Raw genomic sequence first — 21,252 nt, 5'->3', positions numbered from 1 at the left:
TTGAAAATTAGTTACACTTGATTAAATTTAAGTAATTCTTTTTGTTTCACCTGCTCATGTCTCTTTTTAGTCATTACTGAGTTTTGAAAGCAGAGATTTCCTTTCTCCATGTAGTGTGGGGCAGTTTGGGGATCAGGAGCTGATAAGCATGTAAAAGAATAATTATAATAACTTAAGTGTCAGAATGATACATAGAAAAGATACTAGGTCATCACAAATAAATATTGTGTAAAAAACCTTAGAAGTCTCATGGAAGGATTTCGAAGAAAAGTGATAACGTTATCTCAGTTGTGAAGGAAAAAGAGAAGAAAGAGAAGTGTTCTAGATAGAGGAAAGTGCCTAGTAAGACATGAAGGGGAGAGATTGGAAGGCATGTAAATTTTTTCAGGTGCCCATTATACATCAGTTATTTTGGTAGGTGCTTTTATTTACATTATTGAATTTCCACAGTATCTCAGTGAAGTGCTTTTGGGGATCTGCCAAAGATAATTGTTGTATAGATAGGAATTGAAACAGTAACTAGGAATGTACAGAGTACCTAAAATGAGCCGACCTGCTTCATGTACCTTATCTAGTTCTTGCAGAAAATTTATCAGATAGATTTTATTATCCTCATTAAACAGATAAATAAACAGATGCACCAAGAAGATAAATAGCTTTCTTAGGATAAAACTATAAGTTGAAGAGCAACTTTTTGCAAAGCCTCCCCCTTTCCAGTGTACTATAATAACATGTAGAGGATTCTTTTTTTTTTCTACTTTAAAAAAATTAAGATATAATTGACCTACAATATTGTGTTAGTTTTAGGTGTGCAGCATAATGATTTGATATGCTTATATCTTATTACAAAATGGTTACCACAACAAGCTTAGTTAACATCCATCATATAGCAGATTCTTAACATTTGAAATATCCCAAACCTTGAGTCATATCATAGCATTTACCCTTTCCATGTAAGAAAAGTAATTAAAATATTTAAATGATCAAACTTCTATGATGCTATACATACACTATTAAAGTTTATTTCCTCTGTACAAGTCAGCTGAAGTTTTACTGCACATTTTAATCAACCATTTTTCCTGCTGATTAGGGCCCTTGCTAGAGATTACTTTCATGGATCAGTATTCCAAAAGGATTGATGTTCCATTTTATGGATCGATATTCCTAATTTAGTGTGGTACTTATGGTTGGGCTCATCTCACCATAGATCTTAACTTAACCTATTTCAACACCCCACTCTTGAAGTCACCCCAAAGTTTTATTTTTCTCTTGAAAACAGTAACTTTCGTAGCCCTTTTGATTTTCTTTTCACTTCCATCATGAGCATTAGCACTTGGTGGTCTTTTCAGGTCCATTTTTCACAAAGAAGCAGGTTTTTATCACTTTACTAGCTTTACTACAAGCATGAGGAGAGAAAAAAACCCAGGCACATTATTATAGTTGAGTGATTTTTTATCACATATGAACCTTTGAATTCATCCTTCAGCAAACTTACAAATTGCTAAATGGCCTGAAATTTCAAGGTCACTCTAGAATTGTTGAACATATTAACACTAAAACTTTGAATTATATATATTTATATTCATATATTCAAATACTACTTATACTGAAATACATATATTAATATATATTATTAGTTTATCTGATATATTGAATGTTTAGCTAAGTTTCCTTTTTTAAATAACCATGAATTATTAAGTGTATTGAGTATAATAACATATATTTCCCAAACTCATAAAGTAGGGGAACATAAAATAGGTGCTCATCTAACTTGATTTCTTGTGATGTCTTTCTTAGCTCCCAATACCACATGTGATGAAAATGCTTTCATGTGCCATAATAAAGTATGCATTCCCAAGCAATTCGTTTGTGACCATGATGATGACTGTGGAGATGGCTCTGATGAGTCACTGCAGTGTGGTAAGTATATATAAACTTTTCATGGAGGAGATTCTCAGGCTGAGTAACAGTCTTTTAAGATGACTCCAGGAATATATAAATAAATAACAAAAGCAAAGAAATACATTTCTTAATCTCACTAAGAACATGTAACTTCAGTAATGTAGACACACCACATATAACCTCTTCAAACTCTACCATAATTACACACTTATTTGAAAATTATGCCTACTTGTTGTAGTGTATTCTTATCAAGAACCACACTGGAAAATATTGATAAAAATGTCTTTGGTTTTAAGTACTTTGAAATACCTTTTATTTTAAAGACAATATATAGCTGGTTAGTTCAATCTTACAGCCAAATCAATATTTGAGTGAGGAAAAAAGAATACAGTTCACAACTATCAGAGAATCTAGATACTTAACATTTTTCTTTTGCTTTATCTTTTTATACATGTATTTACTTGTTAAAATTTAATGTTATTTTTCACATATACCTATGAAAGGTAGTAGATTTAGCTTCCCTTTGTCCTCCCTATGCAGCGTCTATAACCTTGGTCTTTGATATAAATCTCTTTGAGATCAGTGGGTATCTGTTCTTATATTAATTCACCATTAAGTCATAGATTCAATGTGATATTTTAAAAGCTACATCATAACTCAAGATGTAAATCTGAAGTAGAGTTATATCTGATTGAGTATATTTCCTCTGCTAGACACTATATTTGGTTGATATGGAGATGAATGAGGCAGAGATCCCACTAGAAAAAATTACAGATGAACAGGAAAATCAGAAATACAATATAGAACAACGACATAATTGTCATATGGGAATAAGAGTCACAATACACAAAATCAGAGCTGAGAAAATAATTTTTGAGGCACTAAAGAACAGAAGCAGGGAATGTTAGAGGAAATCATATTTAGATGCTAGAGAGCATGACATAGTGGTTAAGAGCATGGACCTTAGAACCAGATGGCCTGGGTCCAAATCCTGGTTTTGCCAATTACTAGCTGTGTGACCTTGGAAGAGTTAATTCACCTGCCTGTACCTCAATTTCCTCATCTGTAAAAAACACATAATAACATTGCTTAGCTCTTACAGTTGTTAAGAGAATTAAATAAATTAATATTTGTAAAGTGCTTAGAACAGTTCCAGACACAGTAAATTCTATATATGTTTACAAAAACTACAAATCAACATGGTTGAGGAATAGCAATTAGTCTTTTGTGAGGAAAGTTGAAGTTAGAAAGTTAGAAAGTTAGAAAGTTAAGTTGAAGCTAGATTCTAAAAAGTCTCAAATACAATGTTAAAGAATTTGTATTTAATTATTTTGCCTCTCAGTGGCCAGCACACATTTTGAAACAGGGGAATGTCTCAGTCAAATTTATATTTTAGAACCATCTTTTTCAGCAGAGTGGATGAACTATTGCCATGAGGGAGAGGTGCCATAAAGAGAAAATAAACTAGTTAGGAGGTTATTGCATAGTTATGATAATTAACACTGCGGTTTTGAACTAGGGCAGAAATGATGGAATGGAAAGTGCAGAATTGGGTCAGAATTCATTTACAGTTAGAGATGGAGGATAAAGTAGAATCTCTAGCTTGGATGACTTGTAGGATGGTGTTGCTGTTAATGAGCTTTAGAATGAGCTTAAGGGGCAGTTTTGCTGGTGTGGGAGAAGAGATGTAACAAATAATTAATTTTGGACATCTTGAATATGAAGTATTAATCAGACAATCACACAAAGCTGTATAGTGAGTGTTTGAAAATTTAGTTCTAGAGTATGATCAGGACAAATAATATTAACCTGGTGGCCATCAGCATAAGGGTGATACTCAAAATATGACAAAGAATGCTAATACACAACACTGTAGAAAGGAAAAGGGGAAAACCATATACTTAAGGCTGAAATAAGGGCTTCACCTGTAACATTTTAGAGTAGAAAAGAAGAAAACTTTATACAGAAAGAGGGTGAAGAGGGAATAGCAAATGCAAAGTTAGAAAGAAGCCTGGGAGAGTGGATTATGAATATTAAGTCAGGAAACTATTTCCAAGGTAGTATGGACAACAGCATCAAGCACTGGAGGACAGTGAAGCAGATAGGAGCCAGAGACACCTATGAATTTACCAACTGTCACTTGATATTTATTAGCTCTGAGAGGAATTTCAGCAGGTAGATGTTGCAGAAATGAGACTTTAATGAATGAAAGTAAGTGAAAGCAAAGAGGTAAGTAAGTGAAAGGAAGATTGAGTAGAGACTTGACTGAGCAGGGAAGAAGGGACATGTCTTGTTAAGAGTTATGTGGATGGATTTTTATTGTTATTGGACTGGGAGAGACTTGAACATATGTATTGGGTGAAGAGGAGGAACTAGTGAAGAATGAGAGGGTGGCAAGGAATACTAGGGAAACTTGGGATATTTTAGAACTATCTAGTTTTGCCATGCAATATGATAAACGTCTCAATTAAATAATCATTGTTGAATCTTTTTTTCTGCTGAAATTTTATTTTTCAACCATAAAAATCTTACATTCTCTCTTCAAAAGTAAAATATTTGCCTACATTTACCAGAAAGTTTATAATAGAAATGATATTTTTTATTGTTACCAAACTCAGGAAAAAATCCAATCTAAAACTTCATAATATTCAAAATCAAATGAGTTTTACTTACAAACCGGCTTAGATATGAACATTAACAACTGATTTATTGATACTGTGTTTTGAACAAAGCCTTTTAATGCCTCTAAGAATCAATATGTAGGATAATTACAATAGTTTTGTGCTTATTGCTCTATGAATTGGATTTTAATTTTCTCATTTTAACAATTTCTTTATACTTTTAATGCTGCTTCCCAAACATAAACATGACATTATAGCTTCTGAAAATTATTATTATAACCCAGAATCAGTTCATCCATATGTTCTAGTACTATACCTAACCAAGCTTAGTCTTGAAAATAATTTTGAGTAGCTTCCATTTTGTTTTCCATTCTAAAGGAAATCTTTAGGATATAGATAATAAGTGAACAGAGGTTGTATACTTGTGTTGCATTCTTGTTTCCTTACTTAGAAACAAAATAAGAGTGCCTCGTTTCCAGCTTTGTTTTCTGGACTTTAATCCTACTTCCAACCACAAATATCTCTTGCAATTATTGTAACTGCCCTAGAAAGAAATGAGAAACATTTCCCATAAGAGGCCTGGGTAACTCACATGGTTAAGTTTAGTGTACATTATGAAATAAAGTTTTAATGAATATTTTTTATATGAATTGGAATGTTTCTTTGTCTCCAGGATACCGACAGTGCAATGCAGAAGAATTTAGTTGTGCTGATGGACGATGTCTTTTAAATACTCAATGGCAGTGTGATGGAGACTTTGACTGCCCAGACCATTCTGATGAAGCACCTATAAACCCAAAGTGTAAAAGTGCAGGTACAGAAAATATATAATACTATGTTTATTCCAAAATTTGTTTTTTTAAGGCAATACTGTGACTCTATTTTTTAGTCTCATATAATATTCAATGAGAGGAAATGCAAATAATTAAACACGTGATGCTTCTATTGATACCATGAAGGATCCTAGTAATCAACTTTGTTTTGGAGCTAGTTATAGAAATGTAAGTCTGTGCCCCAAATATGAAGATTTGTGGCAATGAACCAGATGAATCCATCATCCTGCTCCTTTAAAGAAGTCATTTTTTCTTAATATATTATTTTATGTGAAGATAATTTTCCTGTATGGACCTATTTGAAAATTTAATCATAAAAGAAATTGAGATTTACTGAAATAGAGTCAATATTATTCAAACTTAGGCAAAATGAAATAAATTGCATATCATTTGAACAGAAATATATACATAGCCAAACTTGGTCTATTTTACACTTTACTATTCCAAAGATTGAATACATAGTTATACATTTTAGAATAAACCCAATTATTTTTTTTCTCATGTAGTTTACATGTTAATAGGCATTCTTTTATCATGTATGGTAATGAGTAATGTTTAAATCATCAGATTGTGAGTAGCTGCAAAACTTGAACTCCTTTCTATAGCTATATTTGTGACAACTATGATTCACCGCAAGTATCTTTTTTATGCCTGGACTTAAAAATATCAATGTTATATTTCCAGGAAGAAAAAGAATTTAGGAATATCTAGCTATTCCAGATTCTTAATTTTTAGTGACATATAATTTCTCAGAGACTTATGGCTTGAGGGAAATGTCAAGCTATCATTACACTTTTGAACTCATTCTTCACAGTATAGATGAAGACAGAAATACTCCATTAATTTTAGTATAGGTGCTTATTTTGATTGTTAATTTTCAATGTAAAGCTAGATTTGCAGTGTGTTAAACATGAAAGTACAGTTTGCCCTTGATTTTCTTCATGTATAAAATATTACACTGAATATAAACCATTTTATATGTACATATATTTACTCTAATTTTTGTCAGACAAGTCATCATATTTGTGAATGTATTCAACAATAGTAGTATAAAACAATGGCATGCTCTTTATGTTCCATTTGTTTTATTTTCTTTTTCCAGAACAGTCATGCAACAGTTCATTTTTTATGTGCAAAAATGGCAGGTGCATTCCCAGTGGAGGTCTTTGTGACAATAAGGATGACTGTGGCGATGGATCAGATGAGAGAAACTGCCATGTAAATGAATGCTTGAGTAGGAAAGTCAGTGGGTGTTCTCAAGATTGTCAGGACCTTCCAGCCAGTTATAAGGTAGGCACGCATCAAAGACAAAAAATCATGTGACAGGTTAAAATTTGAGGCAATAAAAATGATTTCATCCGATATAGCTGTAAAACTTAAAGTCATTATAATATCATTAGTTAAAACTATTTAAATGGAGAGTTTCTGTATATGCAAACCATAATAATAGTGTGGTATGTAAATTGTGAGAATATACTCATGGAGACAAAAAAATCAAAATGTTTTCTAATAAATGCTGATCATAAAGAAAAAAGTAAGCAAAGGACGACCAGTGTTTGAGGAAGGTACTGCTGTTAATAGCTGCATAAATGTTTATGCAACTCTCTTAAATTCCCGTTTCTTCCTTCGTTTTCCCTCTCATACATCCTTGAAGTGGAATGGGCTAATCATTTATATACCACAACACTGGAGAATACAGTATTTTTTCATATATACAGGAAGAAAAAAAACAGAGCACATGAATTATTAGGACTGAGTGCAGGTACACTAAAAATAAATCATGCCTAACATTCTAATTGCTTTTTGTTGTTCCCATTTTCCTGAAGAATGTGATTCACTGACAAGATTGATTGACAGAAACAGCTTTTGAAAACATCTCTGTTTCAATATGTTGGAACGGAGGATGCAGTACAAAAAAAAAATTTTAGTGATGCATTAGGTTAAAATCAATTATGTAAATGTGGGAAAACCTCAGTAAAAGCAATTCAGCTGGAAATTAGTGTTTTTAACTGGACAATAGCTCTGTATGAATCAGCAAAAGAACATGGCTTTTACAAACCACAGAGGCAGTCTAATCCAGTTAGGAGCAGTACAGAGTTCAGATTTTTGTTCTACTGAGTTCTGCACTGATCAGAACATACCTGGGGTACTGTGCATATTTATGGATGTGACACTTTAAGAGGAACCTTGACAAACTGTACTGTATCCCCATTTGTACAGCCAGTGGCATAGGGGGTCTGGAAAACGCACCTTTGGAAGAAGTTTTACCAAGAGCAAAATGGCTAGTCAGCTGTATTTAAATATATGAAGTACTGGATTAGGGAGCATACCTTTCTGAGTTGTTTCAAAGGTTGGAATTAGGAGTTGGGAGCAGATTCTGTATAAGAAAGACTTTTCGAACATTAGAATTCTCTACATTGGAATGAGTTGCCAAATTTCTCACGTCTAAAAGTATTTCAGTTGGGACTAAGCGACTTTCTTTAAAAGATGCTAGAGAAAAAAAAAGTGCGTATTACAAAGATGCTTCGGTTTTTCCTTGACAGCCTTGATATTCTATGACAAGTCAGTCCTATCTAATGGTAAATTCGCCAACCACTTTGCCATTTTTAATCTCTGAATTCTGGTATTATGATTAACTTAACTACATTGGTCACTGTATATAGATATAACCTAACAAGTACAATAATCATTTTCCCCTGCGTAAAAAGAGAGATAAAATGTAAAATACCAAGAAAGTTATATTTATCAAAAAAGTTTTTAGACCCAGTATTGTATTCAGAAGAATTTGTTAAACTTCTAAGATTTAAAACACAAAAGCACGGACTCACAAACGCTGTATTATAGGTAGAAGGAAACAAGACAAATGAGCCAGGACAGCTCTTAATGTGATGAGTATATATGAGGTAATTAATTTTGGCAGTAAATGTTTTGAAACCCAATGAAGCTGAAAAAATTTTATTAGTGATTTATGTACAATCAATATAGAAATGTTTCCAAAAAAGTCAGGGAATGTGTTATAAAATTATTAGAGGTAATAGTTTAAATTCTGTCATGTTATAAATAATCTATTTTTATCATATCGAATGTATATCTATCCATCTATCTGTCTAAAATTTAAATTTCAAAGTAGATTTATTTGTGTTTATCCTGTGTATATTTTTAATCTGTCATAATCTTGGTGGTAAAATCTAAAAATTATAGAATATGAAATAGTCACCTTTTGACATAACATCAAAAGTACGGTTTAATATTTTTTTTAATGCCTGCATGTAAGAAATACTGAGTGTCCAGAGATTCCATATTTGGAAAACTAGTTTTGGTAGAAGTAAGTCTCACCCAGAAAGCCATGATAAATCATACTATTTTAATTACTTTATAAGATTCCTCACAGAGAAATAATTGTTTATTGATACCTTTAAAACATAATTATTTTCTCTGACTTCTCTGAAGGAGTCATAGAATGAAATGAGAATTCTAGGTAAAATAGAAAAACTGTTTAATTATTCAAAAGGCAATGTATATGATACCTGAAAAAATTGCAGTGGATAATGTTCCTTAATATACAGACATGTCAAAACTAATGAATAAAATAAAACATCTACTGGGGGAAGCAAGACCAGTTCAAAAATGAAAGGAGCTAGGACGAGAATCATAAATAAGAGATTTAAGCAAAGATTCAAAACAAATATTTTATATATTGTGTTGATATATATGTTATATATGTCATTTAAAAACATATATATAGGGCTTCCCTGGTGGCGCAGTGGTTGAGGGTCCGCCTGCCGATGCAGGGGATGCGGGTTCGTGCCCCGGTCCGTGAGGGTCCCACATGCCGCGGAGCGGCTGGACCCGTGAGCCATGGCCGCTAAGCCGGCGCGTCCGGAGCCTGTGCTCCGCAACGGGAGAGGCCACAACAGTGAGAGGCCCGCGTACTGCAAAAAAACAAAAAAACAAAACCATATATATAATATGTTATATTTCTGACAATTTATTTATAGGAGATTGAATAAAAAATCTTATATACAACAAAATGTTTATCTATTTTGGGAAAAAAATGTTAGCTGATGGGTTTCTCTTTTTCAGAGAATGGGGAAAGCTATCCAGTAAACTATTTCTCATTACATTATCAGCAGAACATGACAACTCCTCCTTCAAATTCTGCAATAAAATGAAAATTGCTTATAAAAGCAAAATTTAGACCTTCTGGACTATGAACAATTTGCTGTAAAACAAATACAATTGATTTAATTATTCAAAAGGGAGTAATACCCTTAACTAAGCAAGAATCTTATTTGGATGGAAGGGTAACTTACCATGTGAAAATAAATGTACTTTTGGGAGATAAATAAATTTTAATGTGTATAAGATAACCAATGTTTTAAAATATCACTAAAAAAGCTGCAAATTTTTCTGAATGTAATAGGAAAACTTTGGAGAGCTATATTTGTTTCTGGTAGCTATATGTTTCTCTATAAAAATTAATATAAATCAAGACAATTTGAAATAGTTCTTGATTATGAGAAACATTAACATGACATTGAATATATATATCTCACTTTCATAAAACTTTTCTTTTTAAGTGAAACATTTTTAAACTTTTTTTTAAATTAAATATAGATGAATCTCTCATCTTTTATCTCTGACACAAATGATTATTATTATTTTTTCATTCAATTTATGAATGTTAGGTTAGTCGAATTTCCCATAAATGCCTTTTAATTATTTGGGAGCAAAAAATGTTTTTGTTAAAACAAGGTTAACAAGACTGGGGAAGAAATTATCTTTTAAAAAAATCTTCTCTTTTAATAAACACGTTAAAAATACTCTACACCTTAAACATCCTAATTTCATTTGTTTATAGAAATGTTCATTGCATTTGGTAATTTTTACCTTCAAGAAATTAATTTTCCACAAATATGTTTTTATCCAAACTGAATATTTAATATAGTAGTTCTATAAGCCTGACATTAGCCATTCAAAGTAATTTTCAGAAGCCGTATTAGAATTCAGACACTATTTCTTTTCATAGTACTCTTTTTGAGAGGAATTTAATGCATTCTATAAAATGTCCTTTCACCTGTCCTGAAGTGCCCCTTGAATTCAACTCTACCCTGTGTCTGCCTATGTGTCTCTGGCTTCCACATGATCACATGATCTAATTTCCAGTTCTTTTCAGTGATACCTTTTTGTAGCCTTTCAGTTTCCTTTTTGAAAAATTTATTTATTTTTTTAAGTGTGGTAAAATATACAACATAAAATTTATCATTTTAACTACTTTTAAGTATATATTTCAATGACATTTAGCATCTCTCTCTATTTTTTTTTTTTTTTTTTTTTTTGACATAGGATAAGCACCAATTCCCCTGACTTCCTCATCAGGTAGTAGGATGAGTCTTCTCAAAAGAAGTAATATTGTCACGGGCTCAACTATTATGAGGAGAATTTGGAAAATTAAGTTGTGGATTTTGCTTTGATTTGCTGGCTTGCTAGTGGATTCTGGGGATTACAAAAAATTCTTTATAATCTTAGGATTATTATTGTATCTAATAATCTTAGGATTATTAGATAAATATTGGTATAAATTGTTAAAGATAAAAGTGCCAAGAGCTTAAAGAGATTCATTTCTTGTAAAAGGACTTAGAAAAAGATATTCATTTAGCTTTTTTTTTTTTTTTTTTTTTGTGGTACGCGGGCCTCTCACTGTTGTGGCCTCTCCCGTTGCGGGGCACAGGCTCCGGACGCGCAGGCTCAGCGGCCATGGCTCACGGGCCCAGCCGCTCCGCGGCATGTGGGATCTTCCCGGACCGGGGCAGGAACCCGTGTCCCCTGCATCGGCAGGCGGACTCTCAACCACTGCGCCACCAGGGAAGCCCTCATTTATCTTTTGAGCACTTTCAGGTGAAGCTGATGCTCCTTCTCCTCCACATAATGAACACCATTTTTTGTACTTAAAAAAATTCTACCCCTCAATTAGCTGTTTGCTCATTATTTAATAATAAGCACATATCTCTCTCTAATATTTTCCCAATAGATACAAAGGCTCAAATGTTTACTATGAATAATTCTTAATACTAGTTTTTCTTGACAACTTAGAGTTCCTACTTAATTCACTATCCTATTCAGTACTCACAAGTTCTTTTATTCAAAGGCCACTAAATAGTCTTGGTGAAGGTTAACATGTTCACAATCATCTGGCCAATTATAGGTTCATGTTGTATAATTATAATTCTATATTCTACTTGGCAGGGACTAAATGACCAATCACCGCCCCTTTTTATTTTCAGGAATGCAAAGACATATATGGTATGATATTGTACTGAGAACTGATATGCCAGTTAGTAAATATCACATAATCATTAGAGGGTCATATAGAACATGATAGAGATGCTGAAAAAAAAATGATTTGATGATGCACATTGATTTAATTATGAAGGGGAAACTATGTTAATTTTATTATTTCTCCAGACATCAACATATTTGGTTAAGGACTCAGACCCTGCCAATAAATATTAATTGAGCCTTATTATTTGTTAAAAATTACAGAGTGAATCAGCTCTCCTACTGGCTTTATCTACACAATTTCACCTTTGTGCCTCTGGGTTTCTCATGGGTTAACTAATAATAGTGCCTATATCATAGATTTCTGTTAAGACTCTAATGAAATAACATACGTGACAATATTAGTAATCCTCAGAGCTCCACTTAAGGGTTAATCCTTATGATTATTAAAGTCTTCTAAAAACACAATGTAATGCAATAGAAAAAAAAAAAACAGAAGAAGCTGATGGTTTAGTTTTGTTTTCCTTGCCGTCATGGTTTGCTGATTTATGTTGGTTAACTTTTGTAATCTTGTCAACCTCAGAAGATCAAATGATGCTATTTGAGAGAATCCTTTTTTAACTTAAACTGTATGTAATATATGTAATTCTTATTAAAGTTTAATTTCTGGGGGACAGAAAGACTTGGCATTATCTATTATTAAATGATTTTCTTGCTTGAATCACGCTAAACGGATATCCAATAGCAAGAGACAGTGACAATGATATGAATTGATTATGCTTGTTTTTCATTCTCCAGTGCAAATGCTGGCCTGGATTTCAACTGAAGGATGATGGTAAAACATGTGTAGACATTGATGAATGCTCTTTGGGCTTTCCGTGTAGCCAGCAATGCATCAATACATATGGGACCTACAGGTGCCTCTGTACAGATGGATATGAAATACAACCTGATAACCCAAATGGCTGCAAATCACTCTCAGGTATCGAATTGAACTTGTCCACTGAGCCAGCCTCAGTAACACATATGGATCTGATTTTGTAGCTATTCTTGTTGAATTCATTCCTCCTTGCTGTGTCTAAGAAATCAAAATTCTCCTCTACTTACCTTGATATGGAAATTTGTCACTCTGATGCTGCATGTTGTCCACACACTGCTCTGTTTTTAATACCATTACAGTGTGGTCTTGTGAATTATTAAGTGTTTTCTAGATTTTGAGAACAAGTAAAAAGAACTATCTCTAGCACTGCTTCCTGTATCACAGGTTCTTGGGAGCAGGTTTGGCCAAAGCTATTAAAGAGCATGTTATGACAGCATCCTAATATTTTTTTTCCTTCTCCCCTACACCATACACACACTCAATATATGTGTGCCAAGGAGAACAACGGGTCAGTAATAATAATAGTAATAATGATGACAACAATAACAATAAATCAGGAATATAAGACTATTTGAATTCTTTCAGTGATTCAACAAGTATTATTAAACTTCTGTTTATTTCAAGCAGTGTGTTTGATTTGTGAATTAGAAAATTCAATAAAATATTAAAACAAATTATGATTCATCAGGGGAGAAAATCAAACTTATTAAAATGATACAAAGTAATATATAATAATAACTTAAAATGGGCAAAAAATGGTGCATAATATGCCTCTGTTCCTCTTACTGTGATATTGTGTATAATCAGTTAAATAGCATTGCCAGTTTCTCATATACATTTATGTTGAACAACATTTTAAAAACTAGATGTTTTCTCATCTACTTTCATAAAATAAATAAAAGGGATAGGAATTTAAAAGTTAGTTTTTTAACTGGTTAAAATTGTGCACATTATGGAGAAAAATAACTTTAAAATTTTTCATTCCACTCACTTATTCTTGGAATGTTCATCTCTGAATAAATTTGTGTATTATTTGGAGCCCATTGTTTTATTTGCCAGCCTACTTTTTTTTTTTTTTTTTTTTTTGCCAGATCACTGCTTACTACATCATTCATTTAGTGACATGGGATAAGAAGAAAAGATAAAATCTAAAAACTAGTCAGTGTTTCCATTACTTTAAACTTTTCACAAAGGATTATGAAAAGGAGGTGAATGCTTATCATTTTAGTTTGGGTCTTGTTACATCATGTATCCATGCTATAGTGGTTTTCCATTAAAAGTAATAAATAGAAACTAATAACAATTTTAATATAAATATGAGTGTCCCTGAATAATAAATCTTTTGCTAAAGAGAGGCTAGATATTTTCCCCAAAATTTATTGACATATAATTAACCTATAACATTGTGTAACATTAAGGTAATACGATGCATTCACTTGATATACTTATATACAGTAATATGATTACCATGGTAGTAGTAGCTAACACCTCCATCACTTCACATAATTACCACTTCTTTTTTGTGGTTACAACATTTAAGATCTACTCTCTTAGCAACTTTCAAGTGTGTAGTACAGTGTAGTTATCTATAATCACAATGTAGTGCATCAGACCCCCAGAACTTCCAACTGAAAGTTTGTACTCTTTAACCAACATCTCCACATGTTCCCCACCGTGCAAACCTTGGTAACTACTATTCTACTCTGTTTCTATGAGTTTGGCTTTTTTAGATTCCACATATAAGTGATATCATAGAGTATTTGTCTTTCTCTGTTTGACTTGTTTCACTTAGCATAATTCTTCAAGCACCATCCATGTTGTCTCAAATGGCAGGATTTTATTCTTTCTCATGGCTATACAGATCCCATTCATCTGTTGATGGACACTTAGGTTGTTTCCATGTCTCAGCTATTGTGAATAATGCTACAATAAATTTGGGAGTACAGATATAGCTTTGATATACTATTTTCACATCCTTTGGATATATACCCAGGAGTGAGATTGCTGGATGGCAGTTCTATTATTAATTTTTTGAGAAACCTCCACTCTGTTTTCTGTAGTGGTTGCACCAATTTACATTCCAACCAAAAGAGCACAAGGTTTGTCTTTTCTTCAGTCACTGCCAACATTTATCTCTTGTCATTTTGGTGACAGCCATTCTAACAGGTGTGAGGTGATATATCATTATGGTTTTGATTTTCATTTCCCTGATGTTCAGAGATGTTTAGCCCCTTTTCATGTGCCTATTGGCCATCTGTATGCTTTCTTTGGAAAAAATGTCTGTTCAGTTCCTCTGCCCATTTTTTAATAGATTATTTTTTGTTATTGATTTGTATGAGTTATTTATATATTTTGTATATTAACCCCTTATCAGATATATTATTTGCAAGTATTTTCTCCCATTCCATAGGTTGCCTTTTCATTATGTTGATTGTTTCTTTTTTTCTTCTAAACTTTCCTTAATAGTCAATTCTTTTTTTAAATTAATTTATTTAGTTTTGGCTGCATTGGGTCTCCATTGCTGCGCACGGGCTTTCTCTGGTTGAGGCAAGCAGAGCTACTCTTCGTTGTGGTGCGTGGGCTTCTCATTGTGGTGGCTTCTCTTGTTGCGCAGCTCTGGCTCTAGGCACGTGGGCTTCAGTAGTTGCAGCATGAGGGCTCAGTAGTTGTGGCTCGCAAGCTTAGTTGCTCCATAGAGTGTGGGATCTTCCTGGACCAGGGATCGAACCTGTGTCCCCTGCATTGGCAGGCAGATTCTTAACCACTGCGCCACCAGGGAAGTCCCGATTGTTTCTTTTGCTTTGCAGAAGCTTTTTTGTTTGATGTAGTCCCCATTGATGATTTTTGCTTTTGTTGCATGTGTTTTTGGTGTCATAGGCAAACAATCATTTTCAGGACCAGTGTAAAGGCGATTTTTCTCTATGTTTTCCTCTAGGAGTTTCAAATTTCAGGTCTTATGTTTAAGTTGTAAAGAACAGAACTGCCTAAGTATTGAGGTAGAACATGACTGATTAATTTAACATTTATGAATGTAGAACTATATTGATAGGATGGCAAAGCAACGTTAACTTGAGAGACAACTCTTTTGAGTAGGGTTCTGAGTCTCTATTTAACCTCAACAGGAAGACTGGAATGATTAGAGGTGCTGCCATCACTGGTAGAAGGTGATGTCCAGCATCTGTGACACACATTTCTGTGCATCTCTTACACAGAGTATGCTAAAACAGAGTATAGTGCCCTATGTATCATACATATACTGTAAAACTAAAGGCTAAAAGGAAGAAAGTAATAAGTTTGAACATAAATTAAACAGGACAATAACTCTGTAACAATAAATGATTTACAAAAAGTCCTCATTTAATCATGTAAAGTGGCTACATTTTTTCATTGTTTTTTTCTAATTTATGCTGACATTAAATTTGCTTATGAGGCATCTAAGTGTATGAATGCATCTTAGAAACAAAGATGTTTAAAAAGAGTTTGATCTTTACATATATGAAGCATGGTTAGATTATTTTTATTATCTTTCCTAGATTCTAGAACAAATAATATACTAAAGCATGTTGGACAAATAAGAAGAAAATAGACTTTTACTTAAGAGAAGCTTCCAGGCAGATGAAAAACGTGTATGTAAGCAGTGAAACTCTTGGTTTTCACTGAAGTTATTCTGAGAGCATAAGCTGGTTATTTGATTATCAAGAAAGAATTTTCTGGTTGTAGTAATGTTTAGCTGTACTGTAGGCTGCTAAGATAGGTGCAGATTATCCTTCTCTGAAATTCATTTAAAAATAAGATTTTTATCCTTCCCTCCACCCCTTTCCCCCTGGTAACCATAGGTTTGTTTTCTACATCCGTGCCTCTATTTCTGTTTTGTAAATAAGTTCATTTGTACCATTTGAGAGATTGGGATTGACATGTACACACTACTATATGTAAAGTAGATAACTAATAAGAACCTACTATATAGCACAGGGAACTCTGCTCAATACTCTGTAATGACCTATATGGGAAAAGAATCTTAAAAAAAAGTGGATATATGTATATGTATAACTGATTCACTTTGCTGTATACCTCAAATTAACACAATATTGTATATCAACTATATTCCAATAAAAAAAGGAACGACAAAAAATAAGATTTTAACAGCAGGTGTTTTCCACTAATTTCAAATAAATTAGATAATTTAATATTCAAGAAGACTTAGGCAAAGAGAGGGATTTGGAATTGTCTAGATTTTCTGTACTGCACAGGCATCTGCTTTCTTTTCATATTGTTATCAGTAGAGGTGCTCAGGACGAATTTTTGAACCATTAATCTACCAGAGGGCACTGCATTTGAACTTACATCGCTGTAGTAACTAAACTGAGACTAAGCAGAGTTGAAAACCATAAATACTAAAGTCTAATATGTTTCTTGTCTTGGTATTTAGATGAAGAACCTTTTCTAATTCTTGCTGATCATCATGAGATAAGGAAAATTAGCACTGATGGCTCCAACTACACACTTTTAAAACAGGTATGACATTTCCATGATGATTTCATAGTATTTAATACGGTCACTCTAGATATGCATTAGAGCTGTAGCAATACCTCATAATTAGAACTTCTGAAGCATGTATTCATGGATCCATGCATGTATGCATATAAGATTGCCATAAACTTTGTTCTGTTTGAAATGTCCAGGTGATGCCTCCAACTTGTGACATCACACCATATCCAAGAAAGTAGAAGATGCAAACCATAGCTAATGCAAGGAAAAAACTCTCTTAAGAACAGCTAGACTAGGGAAGGTATAAAATTCTCTTTTAAGGTAGTTGTGCATTACCCAGATTGTCCCCCCAGCCCCACAACCCTTGGGGTTTAAAAATAAACATCTTTTCCAGAACCTCAAGTTTCTGTTCTTAGACCTAAGGAATAATATGGGATTGATGATCCCTAGCCTTTAAAATTTGGAATTAGCTAGGGAGCAAAAGTACGATTATAATCCAGTCGTGGTTAAAAGGTTATGAGGTGTGTATATTCAGCCTTACCATTTTCATCCCTCAACCCACCTACTTCAAGAGAATCTGGGCTACTGATCCATTTTGACGCTTAAGTTCTGTTCTCAGAGTTTACTCATATATACTATCTGAGATGAAAGGAATGATTTCCATTTATGACAGGATGGAAATATGAATTGCTTCCCTCAACTTTTTTTTTCCCTCCCAGTCTGCAGTGAAAGTAGCATAAAATCAAATCATTAAAACTAGACTGATTATTACATTGACTAGAGAAATCACAGTTAGTTTTAGCATATCTTTGATCGTCAGGAGAAGTAGCTTCTTTGCAAAGATGTAGCTTGTATCTGTCCTGCTGCAAATTTCTCTTTGCCCCAAACTGTGCAATAGTGACATGAATATGTGATAGCACTCTCTAGAACAAGTGTGCCAAAAATAAAGATATTTCTTGTTCTTGTAGTATGTTTATGCCAGCACTAGGCATTAGATGAAGAAGTCCATTCATGTGTTGATTTTTCAGCAACATAAAGAATACTTAACTAAAGATATTTTTCCACTCACTCCTGGGTACCTCCTTTGCTATAGTTAGAGTTTCATTCATATTGCTTAAGAATTTAGTCTTACTTTAAGCGCAGATATTCATTAGCAAGTGTGATGTTTACTGTTCCCCACAGAATTGGATTTTGCAGCTTCTCTCTAAGTCACAAATTGAAAATTAAAATTTCACATGAAAATCCAGATTTCTGGCTACTCATGAAAAAATAGGAAGGTGTAGCATTGCTGGGTTCACATCCCTGAATGGACACAATCCAAGCTGGGTAGCAGCTGCCACTGTAATTTATGCCTGTGCTCTCAATTCACCAGCATCCTTAAACTTTCCGTGTGCTTACCACATGCATACTTGTCTTATTCAGGAATGTCTGTGAGGTTTAGATTCTTGCTCTTGAGTTTGGAGTGTGCCACCAATATCCACTGTTTCATACTGCCTCTTTCTCTAATTATGCACCTTAAGAGATTGGGTAAAATACAAAATATTTTCATGTTGTTTGTAAAAACTAAACAGAAGTCTATCTAAAATATAAGAATTAGATGACTATTTCTTTAAGAGATGAGTAATACCCATAGAGAGATAGTTTAAATTTACATAACTGCTTTAAAATGGAAAAGTGTTTGTTTCCCAGATGGTTTTCTGCATTAATTTATTTTTTTCCAGTGCAGTATAACTTTAAGCATATATCAAACTTACAAAATATTGAAAATTATCTCTTTCTCTTAAGTATATTTCTCCATACCCTTTCTAAACCTTCCAAGTTAGGTGTGCAAGCTATTGATTTTCTTGTATAGTCTCTGGAAAAGGGACATGTTTATTTTCTCTTTAATAAGTTTTTTGTTTTTGTTTTGCTTTCTTTTGTTTTTAGCATTCCTTCCTTTTAGACTGTGCTATCTCAAAGTGAGAAAGTTTTCTTTTTATAATACTCTATAAGCTCAGCTGAACCACAAATTTAACTAATATAGCAACAATGTTTATGATCTTCATGAAAGAACTATAACAGAGCTTCAGTGGTAGCTCCTTGCTTTATTTTCCAACCCTGTGGCTTAAGACATTTCTACTGCTATCCTTTTTTTTTTTTTTTTTGTCTTTCATGGCTAATATATTATAAGGAATTGTTCTTAAGGGACCAAAATGATTTTTATCTCCACGCATGATGTAAGTCTATTTCATACAGCCAAACCATTTTAATGCTCACTTTCCTATAGTGTTTTTTTCCTGGTGGTATAACTTTAGACTATTGCCAATCACTAGTACATAAGTGGGGATGAATTTCAAACAATTTCTTAGTGCAGTTTATGAGAATAAGGAGGGAGTGAGGAAGATAAGGAAATGCACGAGGACCCTGAACACCTGTGTCTTTGGAGAGCATTTGTTAGTGGTGACCACTGAGTAAGGATGTAAAGACCCAAGAAACTAAAGACAAGCCTTCAAGTTATGCTTGTGGGCTGCTTGAAATATGTCATTTTTGTTAGAAAACTTATTTTTAACCACAATTTCATCATGGCATTACGGAAATTTTCAAGGAGTTCAAGGTGGTAAAAACCAATTTCTTCCTCGAAGATTTTGTCTACATATGCAGAGTGAAGTAGAAAATAGCAGTAATTGTTTCTCCACATTTTCTCTTAGTCAAAAATAAATGAAAAGACAACATCTGTGCCTTAATTATTTGGGAATTCTGTGTGTAAATAATTAGGAAGAACAATTTATCCTAATATCTTAAATTTTATTCTTTTTATCATATTTAGTAACAATCTCATGAAGCTTTATAGCATAAAATTATAACAACTGGTAGAATGTTTTTACCCTATATATTCTAAAACATAGTTGTAGCTAAGACAGCTGTAACTTAAATTCGTACAACACATTTAGAAAATGTACTTTAATAACATGGATTTTAGAAATGAAAATTAATCAAGTAGCTTTCCAATATGTTATCCAATTCAATTCTAGCAGTGACTTTTATTCCAGTAAAATTGTATAGAGAAACAAAACACAATTTCCTAAATTAATCATCTTGAACCAAAGGGTGCAAATCTTCAGCCACAGAAATAAAAGAAGCAAATAGGATTTTTATGAAACCAATTTTCAGCTCTGAAACCACTGGGATGACTCTAGTTTTTAGATATTATTTTGACCATGCCCTTGGCTGTTTTAATGTTCCTTGCATATGATTCTGTAGAGAGAGCTTTACACTCTTTTCTGAAGGGATTAAGGGTAAAGCTGTAGAAAAATGACTAGTTTGGCTGGAAAGATATGTCAGAATTCAGAGCTTCAATTTCTCTGCATTCACGGCTTTAATTTATTGTAGTTGACTTGCTAAATTTGGAATTGGATTTTCATTATCTAAATTGATTATTGTAAAGAAAGGAATAGGATAATTCTGCCATGACTGGGGATTGTGGGTGAATCTTTGCTAAGGTCAGAGACAAGTTTCTCTCCCACCTTTTCCCTATAGAGCTCTAATATACCCATCTGAATTGCCAGGCCATCACAGAACCCTAACCCATTTACCTTATTCTTCCAGTGAAAAAAGCATTTGAACAGAAAGAATATTGTAGACTGCTATTGAAATGAATTTATTAAACTCTCTACAGAACTTGGAATCCATTCAGTTTATATTTTAGAACCTTGATTGTGCATAGATGACTTCTTAGATATGAATGCTTACATGTATTTAGTTAAGTAGTTCTCCAGTTATTAGGGTGTGGATGAATAATTAATGAATCTTTTGAATCTGAGACTGAATGTTAGTTGCTTTTTTTAGCATTTATAATCATTATTCTTGATTAGTGATGCTGTCAGTAAGACTTATACTTGCATTTATTCATCTGGGCATAGTGGGGTTAAGTGATTGCAGGTTAACTTTATAATCTAGAGCTGAAGAAAAGGAGATCGCTCCTTTTAAGCCAAATAAAAGCATAAGATTTGAACCTATGATTTTAACACCATCACCGCTAGAATTTAACCTGACTAAGAGAAGAAAAAATCAGTATGTGCAAGAACCTTCTCTGAGTTGTTGCAAATAGTGATACGTAGGTCATCCTTAGTCTTGGAGATCATTGGAAAGAAATAAAATCTGGACAGCACTAATTTAGCTTTGGCCTGAGTTTTATTTTTTAAAAAATTATAGGGCTTCCCTGGTGGCGCAGTGGTTGAGAGTCCGCCTGCCGATGCAGGGGACACGGGTT

General features: G+C 33.2%; 1 protein-coding gene across 1 annotated transcript in view; it reads left to right on the top strand.

Moving 5' to 3' along the window:
- Positions 1-21,252, top strand: part of LRP1B (LDL receptor related protein 1B) — a 1,933,320-nt gene that overhangs the window by 1,665,607 nt on the left and 246,461 nt on the right. Inside the window, exons 53-57 of the mRNA XM_024122386.1 lie at positions 1,798-1,920; positions 5,197-5,337; positions 6,459-6,646; positions 12,434-12,617; positions 16,945-17,030. Coding sequence (XP_023978154.1) covers positions 1,798-1,920; positions 5,197-5,337; positions 6,459-6,646; positions 12,434-12,617; positions 16,945-17,030 — 722 coding nt within the window. The remainder of the gene's footprint in view (positions 1-1,797; positions 1,921-5,196; positions 5,338-6,458; positions 6,647-12,433; positions 12,618-16,944; positions 17,031-21,252) is intronic.

This window comes from Physeter macrocephalus, chromosome 2 (assembly GCF_002837175.3).
Source record: "Physeter macrocephalus isolate SW-GA chromosome 2, ASM283717v5, whole genome shotgun sequence".
Classification (NCBI taxonomy): domain Eukaryota; kingdom Metazoa; phylum Chordata; class Mammalia; order Artiodactyla; family Physeteridae; genus Physeter; species Physeter macrocephalus.
The sequence above is the reverse complement of the archived record's forward strand: the minus strand, read 5'-3'. Positions and strand labels throughout refer to the sequence as shown.